This window comes from Venturia canescens, chromosome 5 (assembly GCF_019457755.1).
Source record: "Venturia canescens isolate UGA chromosome 5, ASM1945775v1, whole genome shotgun sequence".
Taxonomy (NCBI): Eukaryota; Metazoa; Arthropoda; class Insecta; order Hymenoptera; family Ichneumonidae; genus Venturia; species Venturia canescens.
The window spans coordinates 14,379,707-14,399,808 of record NC_057425.1 but is presented as its reverse complement, the minus strand read 5'-3'; the positions used below and the strand labels follow the sequence as shown (position 1 = coordinate 14,399,808).

Below are 20,102 nucleotides of genomic sequence, written 5' to 3'. Positions count from 1 at the left end.
CTAGTTTCTAGTTTTTGCTCCCCAAGCACCAGGTCCTTGGGGAGCAAAATCAGGAAAATTTACGAATGAATCTAGCACCGAATACCTTAAATACATCATATTAGCTTCCCTTTGAAAGGAAATAACGTTTGGAGTACGAAAAAAAAATGTATACCTACTATTCTTTTGCGATAACTGAAGCACCTTTTCACACAACGCCAACTCAACATGAAACGCCGACTTCATATTGATATTTCGATGAGTTAAAGCAGTTTATCTCTTGGTTTAGGAGTATCTAAGGTGCAATCTAACCTTGCTCGATTGAAATAGGCAGTTAGAACCCCGACCTTACTGACCGATGCAGTTTCATTGGGCCTGGAAGCGCGTGTTGCGTAGAAGCAACATACGGTCCGAGAGGGTTAATGGACCGTTAACTCTATTCGACACTAACGTTTCTTTCGAAAAATCATTTTTGAACAAATAAAGAATGGAAAATGTGAGGTTTTGAGGCTGATTGAAAATCTTATGGAGATTTATGAATAACAATGAATTCGGCGGAAAAAAAAATAATTTGTAAAATTATAAATAATGTCCATGGTGAAAAAAATGGTGTTGAGAACCGAGTTTGCTCAACTATGTCCTGAGGTCTGGGGCCGGCTATGGTAAAACCGATGATGCAGTTGATGCGACCTCTACAGGTGGTGATTGAAGGCATTTCGTTTAATAAATTACGTCTACAATTTGGAGTCGAATACTCAATGGAAAAAAAATTGATCGGAATGAAACTCAAACAATATCTGAAATAATGTCATTGACTTGATTATTTTATTTAAGTCAATTGTATCCATCATGTTTAAAATAGATAAACTGTATTGTGTAATGAAAATGTACAAAATGATTGAAACGAACGGTTATGATTTTAAAATAACTGCGAAATTTTTAGAATTCTTTTTATCGTATAAATTTTCCATATATCATGTGTCTAATTACATATTTCACAACATTCAGTAGTAAATATAATCAATCTATTTTTAAGACTTTTTTTCGTTTTCGTAGAAACGCTTATCTTGACATAGTTTTAACTTGTTACAATTCAAAATCAACTTGTTTCGATCGATAAAAAAAAATTAGCGTGATTTGATTGTTCGATACGACCTTTTACACCATTTACGGGCTTCTTTGGGATTCACTGGTCGGAGTGATTGTTATTTAGACAATCAATTTCGGAGCTTATGTGCTCACGGCTGAGGTGACATTTGTACGCACAAACTCCTCGTTTCAAACAATTTTGACAGTTTTAGAAAATAAAATTTCCTTCGAAATCTCTTTATTGGAAATAACTTCTGGATAAATAATTTTATCATAAATTTTATTTCTATGATCAACGAGGCCTCTGAATTCGAATTGCTAAAAGAATAACTAAATTTGAGACTACAATTTCATTATGATCCTTAATTCAATGGATTCTGTTTTTCCAGTTTTCTCGTTAATTTTTATACAATAAAACCTTTCAACTTGGTTGCATCACATGAAATAAGCTCAACCAAAATCGCAATTTAGCGGAAAAATCATTGTCTCAAGGGCATCATTTTCAATAGATTATCCACCGGATGGTTGAGGTAACTATTGTGTACTGCATGCTAGCCAAATGAGTTTAATTTGCAAAACGTTTCTGTGGTTCTTTTTCCTCACCGCAAAAAATCGCGAAGAAACTCCAAAAAATCCGGCTGCCCCCTTAATATATATTTATTATTATATTTTGGATCTATTCAAGAAGATTTCAAAATATTAATATCGTTAAAATCATTCATCGGGCTTATATCACTGAAATTTCTCTAATAAAAAATATGATTAATTCGAAAAAACATACAAGGAAAAATAAGCCCACGATGAGACTTTTCTTAAAAATCGTAGAATGGATCACTCTATTTTAGAGAACTTTTTGGAAAAAAGAAAAATGGCATTCACCTTTAAAAAAAAATGTTTTGTACTTTAGAAACAAAAAAACGTTGACTTTGTTTATTAACATTTTTTTTTTATATCTTTAAGTGAAAGTGCTTGTTAAAACAAAAAAAAATGATATTGTGATATTTGTTGATATCTCAATGAGTTCAAAAATTATCGGGGTTTAAAGGTTTTCAAAACTTCCAAAACTCACATTTTTTCGAAAATTATAACGCTCGACCCAGAAGAGAAAAATCTCAAAACTGGTGTGGATATTTCTTTCATGGGGTACCATTTAAAAAAAAAAATGACGAAAATAAAAAATAGTCGGTGTCACAGGTTAGGTGAAACGGCGTGGAATGCCTCATTTGCACTAAAGCGTATTTTATTAACGTAAAGAAGTATTAAAAATGATAGTTTTGCAAAACCATCCAACTGATAAATGCAAATTTCCCCGATGACAGGTATTTTTCAAAAAATTATATATATTTTTTAACCGATTTTATTACACCAAGTCTCATTTTGTTCTTCAACTGATCCTCTACAAATTCACCACGTAGATTTTTTTCAAAATTCATTCCTTCAGAAGTTATTGATTAAAAAGTTTTTTCGCTTAATGAACAATTAACTGCAACAGTGAAACAATTAAGTTAAACAAAAATTGCATGGTGAATTAGTAGAGGATCAGTTAAGGAACAAAATGAGACTTGATGCAATAAAATCGGTTAAAAAATGCAGATAATTTTTTCCAAGAAATACCATAGTGAAAATGCATCATCGTGGAAATTAGCATTCATCATTTAATAGTTTTGCAAAATTATCGTTTTTTATATTTTTACATGGTGATAAGACATGCTGTAATACAAATCCACTAACAATACGTTTAATCGGTATGTTAAACTTGGTATAAAAGCGTTGTGAAAATTTAGCACTCATTTGACTAGCATGCAGCACAGTAGTTACCTTAATTAAACGTATATACGATTGTTGACGCAGTGGGAATAGTCCATCCTTATCGTTTAGTTGGCAACACCTTATATTTAGTGATTTTGAAAACGCCTAATACAGCTTGCAAAAATAAGATAAAATACTATCAAGTGCCATTCATCCAGTTTTCACACGAAACTTTAGGACTATGGTGTAACACTCGAGTATTCACGACATCGATGACTGAAAGTAAATTTCCACAAGACACAAAATTGAAATATAGTCTAAAAAATCATTGTAAATTACAAGGAACAGAAATTCTCACAAAACATTGATTTTTTATTTTCTCAAGGAGAATCTGTTGACTGAGATACGAATCGATCACGAGATACTCGGATTTTGAAAAGTGAAAGAAAATTTCGCGATAGTCAAGAATCATATTCTCGATACGTTGCGCCCTCCTACGTTTGTCTTCTTCACATTCAAAATGAATAAAAGAGAAGATAAACTTTGATCGTTCAACGCATAACAAATAGTTGTGTTCAATAAAACAATAAATCTTTTAGGTTGACACTATTTAATCTATCAACAATTCGAAATGGACCATTCCCAATTTTAAATAAGGATCATATTGAATGTTCTTGGCCCAAGCTCGACATTCCACTGCGATTATCACATGTGCTGCAAACAAACAAACAAAAATTTACATTTAAATACAAGCTGTTATTTAAATGAGTAATTTAAAATGTAATCAATAAAGGCTCGTAGTAAAAACAACATCCCATCTCGTTTCATATTTTCGAAATTATAGTAAACAGACGACAGGACTGTCAAAGTACTTGTCCCGAGACTCTACCGAGTCTCTTGATTCGGTATTTATTGTTTCAAATCACTCCAAAAAGCTCCAAATATCCTTGTACTATCCGAAAAAATAAATTATCAAATAGGAAAAAGCAATTTGAAACAACGAACCAATATTTTTTTGTTTTCTACATATTACTCAATCACAATGTTATGTACTTTCCTTTTGGGGAATGGAGATGAAGAAAGCAATGGAAGAAGTAAGCGAAGAGCAAATATGGCAAAGGATAAGAGAAGGTGATAAAACAGAGGTGGAAAATACAATAGAAAGGATAACACAAGTGAAGATGGAACAAGAACTGCAATCGAACTGGACAAGGATGGAGGAATCGAGATATTGGAGCGAATATAAAAAGAAGATTGGAATGAAAGAATATTGGGAGATGACGGGCACACGAATGGAAATAAAAGAAACATGGGCGAGAATGAGGTGTGAGAATATAGGAAGGGAAAGATCCAAAGGGTACAGGGAAAGCAAATGTAGAAAATGTAAGGAGGGAAGAGGAAACTTTAGCACACATTTGCGAGTACAGCGAAATAAAAGCGGACATGAGGAAGGCAGAGGTAGAAGAACTAGAAAGATGGTTGGAAAAAACAACAAGAGAAGGAGTGGAAGAGAAAATAAATAGAGCGCTGAAAGGAAAAATGAGTAAGGAGTTATGTGAGTATGTGAGAGGATATTAATGGATCATGAGTAAGTGAAAAGAATAATTGTAGAAACAACACGGAAAGGAAAAAAAGATATTTAGTAGGTAAACAGGGACTTTTGCAAATAGGGCGGGGGGGGGGGGGGGACTGTGTAAAAATCCGTAAGGGTATACTTGAAAATAAACTACTACTACTTACTTTTAGGTCTCTCAAACTGAACAGCCAGGAGAGGGCTCAAGTACCCTGGAATGTTCTCATAGGGATAGTAAAATCCGGGTAGTCCTTGGGGAAAAAATTCGGGAAAATATTTTATCGGGCCGATATTCTCACGATCGAATGGATCCGCTCCTTTGCAAGAAATCCAAATCGTATTAAGCTGCAACATATATTAATTGAATTATAGGTAACGAAACGACCAAATCTCCTGGTTAAATTGATTACACAGCATCACTTAATACATGATGGGTCGTGCCAAAAATTTAAAATCTAATTATGAAGTTAAATTGCTCTAAAAGATTGACCATTCGTAAACCCCATTATCGCAAGGACAATTTTCGATATCGATCGACGATGTTCTTCGAGTTAATACTTAATTAAAATTCCTGTTAATTTCGAGAGCGCATTACAGACTAATTATCACAATAAATGATTCATATCACCGCAGTCCGACTACGTAAACGCGACGAATAACCTCGAATCGAACGGGGAACCCCTTCAAATATATTCTCTATGTAACTTTTCTCATTAAAAAATTAAATTGCAGGATTTCATTCTCGAAATAAGATGCCAGAAAAAATGCTCCGGTGAAATGTATTTCTGACAGATAAAATCCTGATAAAATTTGTATATGGCTGATTAGACAATGTAAGTCAAACCACATAAATTTCAAAACATTTCATAATGAATAAAATTCAATACATAATCATGGGGCACACTTAAAAAATTATCAACTTTTAATTGATTGCATTGAGATGATATTCGAATCAATGATTTGTGGCTCATTTATATATTTCAAACCAGTTATCTCGTTTGACGAGCTACTGCGAAAAGTCATCCTTAAAGAGAGAAATCCCTTTAGAATTTTCAAAAAATCAATTTTTCATTCTACATATTTCGAAAATATAATACCTGAAGAATAGTGTGACCAAAGGAACACTCGAAATAATGAATATTTGCGGAGTTATCGCTGACTAATCGGCAAGTCACTACAGTTAATAGTTTTCACATGTTGAAACTTTAAACGCGATTATCTCGAAACTACTGTCTCAAAAAATGCTCGTGTTGTAGCTCAAAAAGTTATCGACCGATTTGGATGAAATTTTAGGAGGTTACTTTCAGTAATATTATGATCACAAGGATATACGTAAAGATTGAAAGGTAGTGTGGAAGTAAATGTTTTTTAGGGTCAAATATGTCGAAAAAATCGTCGGAAATTAAAACTTTGGAGTACAAAGACTCTGAAATTCGCAATTTTACACTTTTTCATCATTTTTCTGTTATACCCTTCTCCTTAATATAGAATCAATAAACGAATGACACATAGAAAAAATATTTCATATGAACGGAAAAGTGACAACTGAGACTTAATAACACCGCCATTTTGTTGGTCATGCCGAAAAAAAAAAATTTTTTTTCAACTTGAAAATTATAATAAACTCATGTCCAAATTTGAAAATGATCAGATTATTTTCTCTCCTCTAAAAAAATCCCGAAAAAAACCTATTTTTTATGCTCTTAAAGGGATTTCCCGCCTTAATTAGTCAATGAATACATTTTTCTTTCACTGTATTGGAAAAATTGTTTGTCAATAGCGGAATTCATGAATGACCGACCCACGTGCTGTTGTACGTTTTTATTCTGGCGATCAGATCTTGGGGCATCTCTTCCGGAAGTTGATTTGGGTTATTGTAATAGTCGGGGATCCATCCAAATATCTGAAAAGGTAACAAATTTATTTCATCAAATAATTACAGATCATCGTCACAAAATTATTTTGCAATTTATAGCTTAGAAACGAAATGAAGAAATTGACAAGAGCCAGTTAACAATGCTTCTTTGGAACAACAACAAAAAACAATATTTATCTTACCCTATTGAGCTTGATGAACACACAAGGAGATGAATTATGAAAACCGTATTTTGTTTTTGGTGAGCAAGGACCAAATTGATGAACCTCTACTGCACAAACATTTCCAGGCTCAACATTCTGATGTTCGTAGCTGCATACCTGTTGATTTCTTCCACCGTTCGGTAACTTGGATGAATCCCTGTAATCTGACATCCATCAACAAAACTGATTGAGTATATTTTCAGTTTTTACTAAATTCCATGTTCAAACATCCTCAGTTGCTGTTGAATTTTAATTGTTTTCACAAAATCTTTCTGTTCGTAAATTTCTTATGAAAACTCATTTTATGATTTACTTAATTATTCAAGTGGACAACTTACGTGTCAAAAATTCATCAATATTTGAGACCCAATCGTCAACTTGCGTTGCGTTTGTTGCGTTGTACCATATTAGAGATCTCGCTTCGGGGATTCTAGGTAAGGGTCGAAATCCCAGGCCTGAAAATATTTGTTGAGCAAAAAAATGAATGGTCGTGAATCTAAATTTCAAATTCTCCTTTATACACTAATTATGACATTTTTTGAAAGTTGAAACATTTTTAACAAATTTTCCGGTTTTTTTTTCACAATATTAATTTTTCGTCAACTGATTTTCTTATTTTAATATGTATTCAAATTCGCATCAGTGTGAATGAAGTGAAAATTAAGGAGTACGGCTATTACTTGAAATCCAACTTTTGGACGTGAAATTTTTACGAAATATAAACGAATACTTTGGGCAACTGTTCTCAAAATTTAAACAACATTGACCATTTCATTTGTACGCAACAAATTTTCAAAGTCAAACGTTTTAAGTTGACAAAGCACGTCCCCTTACGGAGGCAATTTCCGGAAGTTCAGTTATTACAGTTTTTGATACTTTTGCATCCAACTGAGGTAATCCAAAAATTGAATTTCAGGAGATGAGATATAACAGATATTGTGAAAAATCGAGAAATGCTACTTCACCGTTTTAATTAATTACTACATTACAATAAAATTTCATTTCATCATCGATGATTGTCGGAGAGAGAAATAGTGGGGGTTCAGTAAGCCGTGCGGGCCATGAGCTAGACAAGAACAGCCTCATGCGCACGCGCAGGCCCGCGCAGCTCACGGAAACCAGCCTAACAGCTGATGCGACTCCGAAGTCGTTGAGAACCGAATTATTCACACTTTATCTCTAGCTACTACAAATAAATTATTTATCAAGAATGTGGCACATTATAAGTAATCATAATCGACAATATGAATATTCAACAGAAAACAGAATAATTGTGAATACTTTTAATTTAAGCTCTTTTTGGCCTTGAAATAAAATAGAAATCGCGAGCCCGAAATACATTACTTTCAGTTTGCAAGTTATTTCATTTCCGTTTAGAAATGAAGGGTATCGAGAAAGCGTGAAGCACCGACAACAAAAGGGTCAAATTCAATCAAATGAATCGCAAGTATAAAAACGTCCCGAGTGCTTTGAAGAGTTTGAAGAACTCATCAAAGAGAATGGAGATTTTCCACGACAACGAATTCAGAGAATCGTTTGTGTTGCTTGGATTTGATCGTCAAATCTTCCGTTGTTCTCTTTGTTGCATCATTCTTACCTGGATTCGTTCCTATTAAGCTACTGTCAAGAGTCCATCGGGGCCTCTCGTAACTCAGAGTCGCCATGAACCCGTGATAGCACATAGCGCAAAAAACAGCAAGGCAGCTGAAGAAAACGAGATAGAAGAGCCCCGTTATACCTACAAAAGGAAAAACATTTTATTCGGCGCCACGAAAAGATCGGAAGTAATAAAACAGGCGTAGGAAAACATGTTTTTTCACGGTCAAATGTCAAAGTGTTTTGGATATGATAACTTCGGGGACGCCTCCGCCCGGTGGCGCCTCGATTCGCTATTTCAACGACGCTTCCTCATTTATAACATTTCCCCTACTTTTCTCTGCAACGTGCGTAACTGAAATACACATGAATCTGGAATTTTGCCAATGGAAACTAATTCACTATATTTAACTATCTTAAATATGTCTCGGATAAGAAATGGAATGAACCTGCATTTCGTGATAATATAAGCTAAAAACGAACACTAAATCTGACCGCTTCGAACCGTTGAGCTAATCGGGAAATAGCCTGAAAGCTTCGGGCGCGGATATCTTGTCACGTCTACGTGTGGTACAAAAATAAACAGAGTTTATATGCGCTGTTGGTTTGAGTTATTTTTTCAGAGATCAGAGTTGTAATCTTGTTCTTCGAAATGTTATCTTCTTCACTTATACTTCAATCAGTTAATTGTTTACCTTGATAAAATGACCTTCGTTATTTTTTTAATCCAGAGATTTTTCTTCTTCCATTAACTTTCGTTTATGGATTAGTTCTGAAACTATATTTGAATCTTTTAATACCTCGAACTATTAATGAAGATTTTTTGAAAACGCAAACTCTCAAATATAAGTCGAAAGCAATCTAATAACAATTGTGCTCTTGAAATATTTTGATTGTCAATCTTGCAATCGATTTTTTTCTCTATCAAACTGCAACTTCCGTTCCCCATTGTGGAGTTGGAGAGAAGGAAAAATGAAAGTATTTCGAAAATACAATTGTTGTGATCATTCAACATGCATTGATTTTCATTGATCTAAATACCAAATGTATTTTTATCCATGTGATAGTGACAAAAATATACATTTTGATGCTATCAGATTTAGAACCCTGTAACCCTGAAATGAATGAATAAGCTTACACACATATTTTTATCGCTACATCACTCCCACCGGTCGGGATTGATATATTTTTATGAAAAAGACTTTTGAGATACCTTCGGTAGTGGTCATATATTTTTTCGTTAGTATATGTTAAGGAAACGACACGAAGAGTGTGCGGTTTCATAATAAAAACTCATCTCCCCATCTCGAAAACCTTCTGAATTTATTTGTCTTGACGTTGACACGCTCTCTCGCTCTCTCTTTCTCTCTCAGTTCGTCTCGCATGCGTTACTCGATGTTAGGTTTCGAAGGCCTGGTCAAGTTTGCCTACCGAAGTGAGAATTTTGTTGCGAGTCTCAAGATAACTTGACAAACAATGAAAAGGTTTTATGGAAGGAAAAAGTGCAGACAGGCAGATCAGGAAAATATTATTCCGAAATATGTTTCCAGAATTCTCGAATACTGGGCGAAAATAAATTTCTTTTTGTATTGCAACACAATTCGGTGCTCGAGTTAAAATGAAATTCAATGTTAAAATGAATACAAACAAATAATTCATAGCGCATTAATCGTGCCAGTATTGCGTCAAATTGCTCATTCATGAATAATAAATTTACATTTATAAATTGCAACATCCTTTACATCTTGTTTTCGATTTCCCATCGAGTCCAATGAATTTATGGCGAATTTAAGAAATCTTTCATTTCGTGTCAAGCGTCATTGGAAATACACGTAACACGAATTTGCGTTGATCCGCTAATCTTCTCAGAGGCTATTTCGATTTTTTTCACTTATCGTTTAGTTACACGAGATTTATTTTGCGTCTCGATCTTTACGAAACTGTGTGAGAGGCGTAGCAATGTTTTATGCACTCCAAAAAAATATATTTCACCGTTCTTATGTCAGCAGTGAGAATCAGAAAATTAGTGCACAGAATTACACTAAAAAAATCGTCTAATTCTGAACTCACTGTTCCTCCGAATCAAACAGATCCTACGAATTATTATTTTATAGTTTGGGAGCAGCACGAGCAATGAAAAATTTCACTGATTCGAATAGTATCGGAACACTTGACCGTAAATTTCACTAAAAAGATTGAAACTTGATTACATGAAAGGAACAATTGATAACGACTCAAAATACTGTGAAGTTTTTCTTATCCGCAGATCGGTAATTCGGCTAATGAATGTGCGTTTCGATATCCCCAACGCGTACGCGCCTAAACGGTGTCCGAGGCATTTTGTAGGCGGTGAATAGTCGAATCGATAGGAGCTTTTCTCTTACATTTTTTCAAGCCATCATGTTTACTGCATCGATTGGTATACGCGTAGAATGGATGCTCGCTGTGTCTATGCGTGCGTGTGTGTTTTGTTGACGCAACAGGAGAGGCGCGTGCAGGAGACAGACCTCCGAACGTAAATACGTGAGAGGCTTCGATAAAATTAATTTGTCTCTGGCGGAGTTGATGCGACAATTTCCTACACCCCTTCGGGCTCATCTCTTTCCTGCTATATTGGACTTTCTTAATATAGCAGATATATAAACAAAAAAGTTTATATATTGAAGTAGAATCAGGCCAAAATGAGATGAAGATAATAAAGAGGATTGAGAGAAAAAGGAGAAATAAAGGAGGGGGGGGGGCAGAGAAAGAGAGAGAGATATTTGATTTGTTTGGTATATTTTTGCGTTAGTGTCAACTTTTAGGCAACTAAGCATGTTACGCAGAATAATATAAAAAACAAGCTCAAGTATATAAAGAATACAATATGAAAATCGAGATGGTGAATCGGTGATACGAGATCATAGAAATCTCTACTAACTACACTTGAAATAATTAAAACAAAAATTAGGAATGATAATAATAAGCATATTTCTGCTCGTGCATAGAAAAAATATTACATCTGAGTCCAGAGATCGAATCAAAAAATACAAACAAATAAAGAGTGTTGCAGAAATAGTTATAGTATAAACAATTGTATTATAAATTAAACAGCACTCCTAGGAATGTTTTACTATGAGTCGTGAAAATACAGTTTTATTCGTTGAAATCCGCTTTCTCTAAGATTCCCAGTAGAAGAAATCGTTTCCCTATATTCGGCGCTGTCTCACTGCAATAAAAAAAAGGACCTGGAACACCACAGTACGCGTTCAGGAACGATATAAAAATTTGACTCGTTTACGTAAATTATGGTGGAATGTAAAATTTCAAATAATAATTTTTAACGAATTCATTTTCTTAAGTGAGCTCATCTAGTTGGTTATTTCATGAACATTCGGCCTCACGTTACCTCCCGGCTTCCCTATATATTTATACCTTCGTATGTATCTATATCTGTTGCGTATGTGGGTAATGTTTACCAGCCTTGCCCACATATCGTAAGTTATTGGCGCACACGAATAGACACGTAGTTTATCAAGGACACCTCGAACTGGGGAAGCTTATTTCTTCATAAAGGTATTTTTCCTCTATAGATTTTTTATCCTCAGTGAAATTGAGTGCCAGGAATAGAAGGAGGTAAATTTGTGTTTTTTGTTTGAATTTAAATAGCTGAAGAAAACTATTTCTATCGTTTGACCATCAAGTTTTCTTTAGTTATTGAAGGTGACTCTTATGATCGAACGGGAATAATGATTTTCTAACAAATTGGGAATACACAAAGCCCATGTTTAGATCGTATCTAAATAAAATCTTGAACTCGATCTTCGAGTGAATGAGGAATCTCTTTTCGTCATCATGTTATTTCTTCTTTCAAAATAAGGGGGTCAGGGGCCATTGACCGACGAAAATACGCGTGTCGACCACGTAAAAAAAGGTGAAAATACAACGAACACGCACATCGTTCGGAATACGTCAAGTTAACCTAATTTTTTTATCATCCGCGGAACATAGCCCCCGAAATACTAAATATATTTATTGTGTACTTGTCGAAGCCAAAGCTAATCGAATTGAAAGTTCAGGTTTAACCCGGCGTGTGTATACTAAACTAAATTTTAGAGTGCACGGTGTGTATACTGGGTATTTTAGAGAACACTCGGGTTTAGAATGTTTCCTGGGATCCCGAAAGTTTAAACCGTTGTTAATAAAAAATGAACAATCGATGAACATTTTATCGATGAAAAAAAATTCTTCATGCTTCACGCTTTCTACTCATTGGATCTCTGCATAAAATTTAATTTTCGAAAAACCTAAGATTTTGACACACATTTTGTAACACAAATTCTAGTCAAGCTGAGTATTAATTTCGACATTCCTGCTCACATGCAATAATTATTCGAGTGCTTTCCTTAACCCTTAATGGTCATGTGGGGTGAATTTCATCCCAGCCGTTTTTCGACCAACGATACGTAATGGAAATTTTTAGGAATAGGACTATGGCGCCCTCTGTCGGTAGTTTGAACCTTCTAGTAAAGAGCCTTATGGTTATTATTTGGAAGGACTCGTTAGTTCAGTTTTGAAAGCCATAGAAATCAGACCTTGTAAAAATTTGGGGTGCCTACAACCCCGTGTGACTAAGGTGTCAAAAAAAGAGCTTCGGAGCACATTTATACGAATTCTGCTATGGTTGGTAAAAAAAAGTTATTCTTAAGTCGGAAATTTTTTTTCAAAATTACTTACTAAATTATAAAATTGCAAGATGACATATAATCTGAGATCGAGGAGATAGATGAACAACTTCCATGTTATGTCCGCGAAACAAGAACCAAAAAAACTAGGATCCAGTGTCCGAGCTGCGACCTCGCAATGTGCGATATAAACCGCACTTACACATCTGCGTCGACTGCAGTTTCGGGAGGGGATAAAAAAATTCACGAGTTTTTGGAAGACTTTTTTTCAATTTTTTGTAATTTGGAAATATTTTGAAAACATTTTTAACAATATTTATTCAATAATATATGATTCAATATAAAAAAATTTGCGTATTATTTTGTCTGAAGAAACTCACACTTCAGATGTTAAAATAAATATACTTTTTGGAACAGTCGCAAATTTAACCATTTCTACCTGGAAGCGTGATATTTCAGGCTTAGAAAACGATTTGATTTTTTTTATATTGAAAATTACGAATTCTACATAATTTTTTGTAAAAAGTCATTTTTTTCGACATTTTTTTTAATATTAAAAATTGCACGAATAAAATAAAATCGTCATGGTCGTTTCTCAAGAGTTGAAAATACATTGTAGTATTTTGATTTTGTTATTTTTTACAATTTTTTGTTAACTATTTATCGCTCTCCAAAGTGAGTGGAGTGGATTACACCCCACTCACTCACAAATGACTATTACGTCACAATCCGGAGGTGTGACTACTAAGGGTTAATATCTGCCTCATGCTGACTCATTTCCTGATAAATAATCCACGTATCCTCGGTATTTCGACTACACCCTACGAAACCAACGCTTTTTCATAAGAAAAAAAAGAAAACGAATCTAAAAATATCCCACAAAAAATAAGGGTGATGCGTCCGAGGCTCTTTTGTAAACGAAAATGATAAAATAAAAAGAACTAAGGGAAAGCCACGTCGATTGGTATCGATCGTTTCACGTGTACGGAAATCTCAAACACTTTTATCTTACCAATGATAACCATGAGTAATCTTTGCTTTTTCTCCTCACACAATGGCCAATTTCTACTTGAATTCTTCTTTGTTCAATACACACAGATCTTGTCTTGTTTCTATTATACGAATAGCAATAATAAAGTAAATTTATTTTTCAATATTAAAAAAAAAATTCTCTCATTGATCTTGTATATGACGTATCGAGTCTCTACGAGATCATTAATCATTCTATCACTTTAATTCCACTTTAGCCGTTTTCCCCTAATGCATGCTTTAGCCGAGGGAAACTGTTGAAAACCTGCCGATTGCAGGCACCTTAATTTTACTTTTATTACAATTGTTTTTTTTTCAAGGACGAAAAATTACAATTAAACATACAATTGTACAAGTGTTGAATGGATTGTGAATACAAAATAACAACTATGAACAGCGTCGATTATTCAAAAACAAAAATATCCTTTCGCTCACTGCGTAAAGAAACTAATTATTATGTTCATGTTTTTCGGATTACCCATCAGTCAAATAGCTTTATCTTTATACACTGAGAAAAAAAAAATACTAGAACCAATAAAATGTAGTTTTGAAGCGAAAAAATCATTTATTTCATTATTCGCCAAAACATATTAGATCGGTTCCCTCATATATTTACTTGGTTAATTTATTTCAGTCAATTTCATAAATTTTTGTTTCCATAACAGTAGTTGCTTTAATCTAACAATTTTATATCAATTATATATGTAATATGTAGTTTGAATCGATGATACATTTTATGATTCAAAACATGCATGTTTTTGAAGGAAGCACTTATTCTTTTTATAAACCATGATTTTAACTATATTATATTGTTTATGTATTTTAACAGTATTATGTTATCAATTGCAAAATTATTTTTCACTGCCCGTGATGGTCGTCACAGTTTATGGTACATCTCTGAAACCATTTTAATCGAAGAAAAATTCTAACCTGCATGGGGATTCGCGATACCTACCTACATCTTTCTAGGTACGCTAGACTATCACGACTTTGTTAGATATAAACTGAAAAAGGAATTATATAAGTTGCGAAAAGTATTATATCGATTATTTATTTGTTGAACCTTGACAATTACTGTTAATTTGAAAACATATTTTCACGGATGTATCACTTCATCATATTGAGTTCTTATTTAATAGTAACAATTAGATTAATTATTTTAATAAAAATATTTTTAGAAACAAAATGATGATGAATTCATTGCAAGAAAATAATTTTTTCGAAAAAAGCAATTTCGTATTGAAGTCGTTTTGTAGATTCAAATAATATAATGTTTTTGATGCGATAAATGTAATTAATCCAAGCAAAAAAAATTTAATCAAATCTATCATGCATCTAATCGATACTACCCTTAGTGTGCATCTGGGATCAGGTTGACCCCAAAATTTTTTCCTCACATGAATAGCATTTACAGATGAGCATCTCATAAGTAAAGCCCCCAATATTAAGACATCGTTATCCCCTCTCTAAAAGTAGGGAGCATAGCCAACTTCATACTCCAAAATAAATACACTTTTTGGAACGGTTGCAAAGTGGACTATTTTTCCCTTAAAGCATGGACCCTTGTCTGTAAAACTCTGTAAGGATTTTTTTCAAAACTCAAAATTTAATTTTTTACGAGAGATTTAACCGAAAAAGTGCTTTTTACGCGCACTATCAACTTTGAGCACGTTTTTGAACAATGAATTAAATAAGAGTTTAATATAATGAAGTAATAGATCCATGAAAATAAGTTTTCAAATCAAGAGTGATTCGCTTGGTTCAACAAATAAATAATCGAAACAATACTTTGATTTAATAAGTAAATACATGTTCTCAAATTTAATAATTTTTTCTCTCAGTGTATTTTTAGGTGTTCGTCGTTCGTTTTTTTAAATTCGTTTAATTTTCGTTAAAAAAAATTCTCACAACAGTTTAATGGCTCCAGTTATTTACGTGAGAATAAAAATGATGGGAAAATAGTGTTTGGCTACAATTGCAGTATTTCACTCGCACTGTCGTACGTGTAAACTTGGTTTTTCTCTTTTTTTTTGTCACGAGCTTACGTGGTGATAACAAATTATGGTCGAGTCAGAGAAAAATGCGTATTTCGTTCGTGTTGATTCGAGAGAATTATGACATTTGTAACTTGTCTATTTTACTCATTGTTTTTAAAATATTTTCCTTCGCCAACAATTTAATTTATTGCGCTGAAATTATTTCACATTGGATTGGATCGCACCGTTTACACTTTAAAGATATGCACACTGAACGGTCACATATTCTTGTAACCAGAGAACTTTTGAGAAACATGGCTCGAGTTACATTATTTGATTATTTCGCAATAATAACAAGCACGTTATTATCAGCAAGCTTCGAACAATGGGCTGATGGATATCGATATATTTTCGTCAATAATGCAACACAGACATAATAATTTTATTCATCGAACAAATTCAGTTGGGAAAAAATGTTATGGCGAAAAGTTAATTCAACAGCACAGCACTCGAGACGACCGCAGTTTCGTTTTTTTCCAGCACATATGCGCGAAACGGTGGATTCGTTTTAAAATATATTCAGAATACATCATTTTTTCATGCTGTATAAATAAATGATTTTTTTTAGATCATACTCCTGTTCTTACGTTGGTTTCGAAAAGAATGACATTGAAGTTTACAGCGTTCGTGTCCAACGAAATGAACGAAAAAAAAACATTTGTAATTCTCCAATTTTTTATTTCGCAAATTATTAATGTTAATTGGCAAACTACAAATTGCGAATTAGAGAGGCAAGAAAATAGGAGAATTATAGATGTTTTTTTTTCATTCATTTCGTTGGACTCCAACGTTGCAAACTTCAGCGTCATCGAACTTTTTTTTTTACCGGAACTTATTTTCTTCAAACACTGTTTTGCCTCCAGCATAGAAATTCTGGAAGTTGAGAATTGGGAAGTTCTTGCCTTCACGGTGAGAAATGAACAAAAATATATTTCTCGAGAACGTTATAAATCGATTTCTCGAACTCGAGTATATACGCACCTCCGATACGAGATAAGAGAAATTCGGAATTATCAGGAAAAAATTGAAGACTGAATACATTTTCATTTATTCCGATCGAAATACAAAAATAATCCAATGAACAATCTCAGTGTTTTCGGGAGTTTGCTTTCAGTTCAATTACAAGTGAAACTTGCTTCGTATCCCATGAAAGGTTTTTTCAAAGCTTTGTAGCCTGATACAAATTTATTCATTTTATCGTTGCACCAGATGGTCCAGCTTGACTCACAAAACACGAGAAAAAAACCCATCCTACGAGGGTCCATCATCGCTGAAAGCGCGTTTCAAGACTCAAAGAATTTCGTCGTGGCTATGTACGAGAAAAGACGTTTCATATTTTCTTGTGTTACGGTTGAAAAAAGTGATTTTTTTCAAAGTTCTCGTGGCATCATAATGAAAAAGTGATTTATTGAATATTCGCTATCCAAGATTACGCGATGATATTTTTCTAAGACGAAAATAAATATGTACTCGATAGATTTGCAAAATTTGGATGCCAGAGTTACCACGTAGTTTAGCAGCAAATCAATTATTGAATATCTACTTTTCTCTGACATTTATCGCTCCAGCACATGAAAGTTGTACACAAATCAAAAGTTATTGAATTTTTTTATTAGTTATAACCAAGATTTCGCAAAAAAAATCGATCGTTGTATTTCGTGGATATTCAAGAATACATACGTATTTTAGGTTTTGAACTTTACCGTTGAAAATCGGGGCTGAAATATTTAAAAATATCTGACTAGAAATCATTCAGATAACACGACAAATGGATTGGTAAGATTTGGCAACGCTGCATTCGATATATGTTCACACGTGACGTTCGGTTCGACCTTTTGGTCATATGTTGTCGTTCGTTTGCTTCGCCATGTTTTTTTGGCAGTTTTTACAAAACGATAATTTTTATCTCGGCAAACTTTATGAACGTTCATTTTTTCATTTTCCTCCACTGCAATACTGCTTCGAACAGTGAATTCACTTCATAACCTATAAAATTAGTAAATAAAAGTGTCAGCGTGACATCGTCAACGTTTTTTTCATAATAAAATTGTATAAAAATGTTGGTTCCCTACCGATTATATTTCTAAAAAAATAAAGTTACAATTTGAAAATAAAATATATAGTTAGTCCAAAGATCACGTAGCCGTCACCCATCTACCGAAAAAATTACGTATTTTCAGTGTTCAGGTTGATGGGTGACGGCTACGTGATTTTTGCAGCAACTATAGATATTTTTCGAAAATTTCAAAAGACGAAACTTGCTTGAAAACAATAATTTTATTATTTTAGAAATATAATTGGTACCGAATCAACATTTTTATACAATTTTATTATTAAAAAAACGTTTGAAGAGTTCATTTTGACTAGCGTGGTGCAGCAGCTGCCGCTGCTGTTGATATCACGCTGTTACTTTTGTTTACAAATTTTATAGGTTATAAAGTGAGTTTACTGTCCAAAGTAGTATTGCAGTGGAGGAAAATGAAAAAATGAACGATCAAAATGTTTACCGAGATAAAAATCGTCGTTTTGTAAAAATTTACAAAAAAACGTGGTGAAGCTAACGAACGACAAAATATGACCAAAAGGTCGAACTGACGTCACATGCGAACGTATATTGAATGCAGCGTTGTCAAACGTTACTGATCCATTTGTCGTGTAATCCGAGTAATTTCTTATCAGATATTTTTTCATATTTCAGCCGATTTTCAATGGTAAGCTTTAAAAACTAAAATATTCATGTATTCTTGAATATCCACGAAAAATACAACGATCGATTTTTTTTTGCGAAATCTTGGATATAACTATAACGAAAAAATTCAATAACTTTTGATGTGTGTATGGCTTTCATATGCCGGAGTGATAAGTGTCAGAGAAAAGTCGATATTCAATAATTAATTTGCTGCTAAACTACGCGGTAACTAGCGTCGAAATTTTGCAAATCTATCCAGTACGTATTCATTTTTGCCTAAAAATATCATCGCGTAATCTTGGATAGCGAATATTCACCCATCTACCTTAAAATCACCGAATCTGATGAAAGGCACTTATTCCGCATGATTCAACGTTTTTTTCAAACCTCTTTGGCTTCGAAAAAAAAATTACCTGATCGTCAACAGATGTAACGAGACGATAAATAGAGAACGCGAAATGAAAAGGAATACAATTCTAGAAGCACTATTCGCGTCGTCAGACTCACTGGCGTCTTCGAGACGAATTTTCTCGCATGATAATGTATATTTCTACAAGTCAACAGGCGTAAACGGTGTGTGTGCGTGTGTGTGAGCCATTTTTATTTATGTGTTAGTTTGCACGAAAACGGAGATAAGCGTATATCAACTAATGTGTGCAATTTCGATATTCACGTGGCTATGGATACGTATAGCTCGTTTCTATTCACAAACTGTTCTATTTGTTATATAACAAAATTGTATTCCATTCAATGAGGGACGTTAGTATTTTGTAGGCGCTTGTCTCGAGTGTCACTTATCATGGAAAATATGAATAACGAAAAAAAAGTGAGAAAAAAATTCCAACAGTGTAAAGCCCACAATCTTCATAAGCTGTCGTTTTGTGCCTGCTTATTATGCGCACAAAACATCGAAGGAAAATAGAATAAAAATGTAAAAAGTTTTATCATCAGAATTTTGGCGGGAATATTGTAAATATAAGCAACAAAAAATTTACCCCATTGTTTATTGGTTCTTCCTAAAACCGTGTGCTCATTAGGATTGTAGAAAACATCTCTTATGGCTTCCCATCGAGTTTTTTCAACAGGTATTCGCATATAGTCATCGACTTTATATTGCCCCTGGGACGCCTCATTTTGAGTATTGCCCACCGTCATTTTTATAGAATTTTACTAAGAAGTTGTTATCCAGCTCACACAATTTCACTTCGGTTTAAAGTTGATTGAACTATACAGTCAGAAACTCACACCAAAACTACAGCAATTAATAACGAATATATGACAAAACACTCGGAATCTTTATAACTAAGAACACAGTTCATGGAGTTTCAATCTCCATTTATTTATTCACTTTTATCTTTTCTATTCATTTATGTTTGTACACTCTGAAGCTTATTGTTGACCAGCGGCAAATAATAGAAAGAATGAAAGTTGACGGAGTGGGAAAAATAAGGTAAACTACCGTGTGCTCTAATAAGTTTGGAAATCACAAGTCACGAGACCAATGGCAAGAGCTCTGGCAGTGGCCGATCTATCGGCGACTAATGCCGAAAGCACACTGTTCTTCGCTCGTCACGGCGAGCTCTCCTCTCTCCACGAAAGTTAAAGAATCATTCTCTCTC

The 20,102-nt window shown here is 33.8% G+C and overlaps 1 protein-coding gene and 1 long non-coding RNA gene across 2 annotated transcripts; both read right to left on the bottom strand.

Annotated features, from left to right (window-relative positions):
* Positions 1 to 782: 782 nt before the first annotated feature.
* LOC122410522 (sodium/potassium-transporting ATPase subunit beta-2-like) lies at positions 783 to 20,022 on the bottom strand. Its single transcript, XM_043418712.1, has 7 exons — positions 19,479 to 20,022; positions 8,067 to 8,207; positions 6,808 to 6,924; positions 6,449 to 6,633; positions 6,192 to 6,293; positions 4,558 to 4,735; positions 783 to 3,531 (listed from the first exon to the last, which is right to left on the bottom strand). Exons 1-7 carry the CDS (start codon positions 19,636 to 19,638, stop codon positions 3,428 to 3,430), a joined length of 987 nt encoding a protein of 328 aa, XP_043274647.1. The 5' UTR covers positions 19,639 to 20,022; the 3' UTR covers positions 783 to 3,427.
* On the bottom strand, positions 13,154 to 18,992 carry LOC122410523 (uncharacterized). The gene is made up of 3 exons (XR_006260968.1): positions 18,897 to 18,992; positions 16,621 to 17,103; positions 13,154 to 16,336 (listed from the first exon to the last, which is right to left on the bottom strand). It is a non-coding gene; the product is annotated as an uncharacterized lncRNA (long non-coding RNA).
* Positions 20,023 to 20,102: the final 80 nt, after the last annotated feature.

Bases quoted from the DNA above. Each gene is read 5' to 3' on its own strand.
- LOC122410522 (XM_043418712.1), bottom strand. From the start codon at position 19,638: ATGACGGTGGGCAATACTCAAAATGAGGCGTCCCAGGGGCAATATAAA. The intron at 6,925-8,066 runs GTAAGAATGATG...AAATATTTTCAG, and splicing joins CTTAATAGGAACGAATCCAG to GCCTGGGATTTCGACCCTTA. The intron at 6,634-6,807 runs GTAAGTTGTCCA...GATGGATGTCAG, and splicing joins TATTGATGAATTTTTGACAC to ATTACAGGGATTCATCCAAG.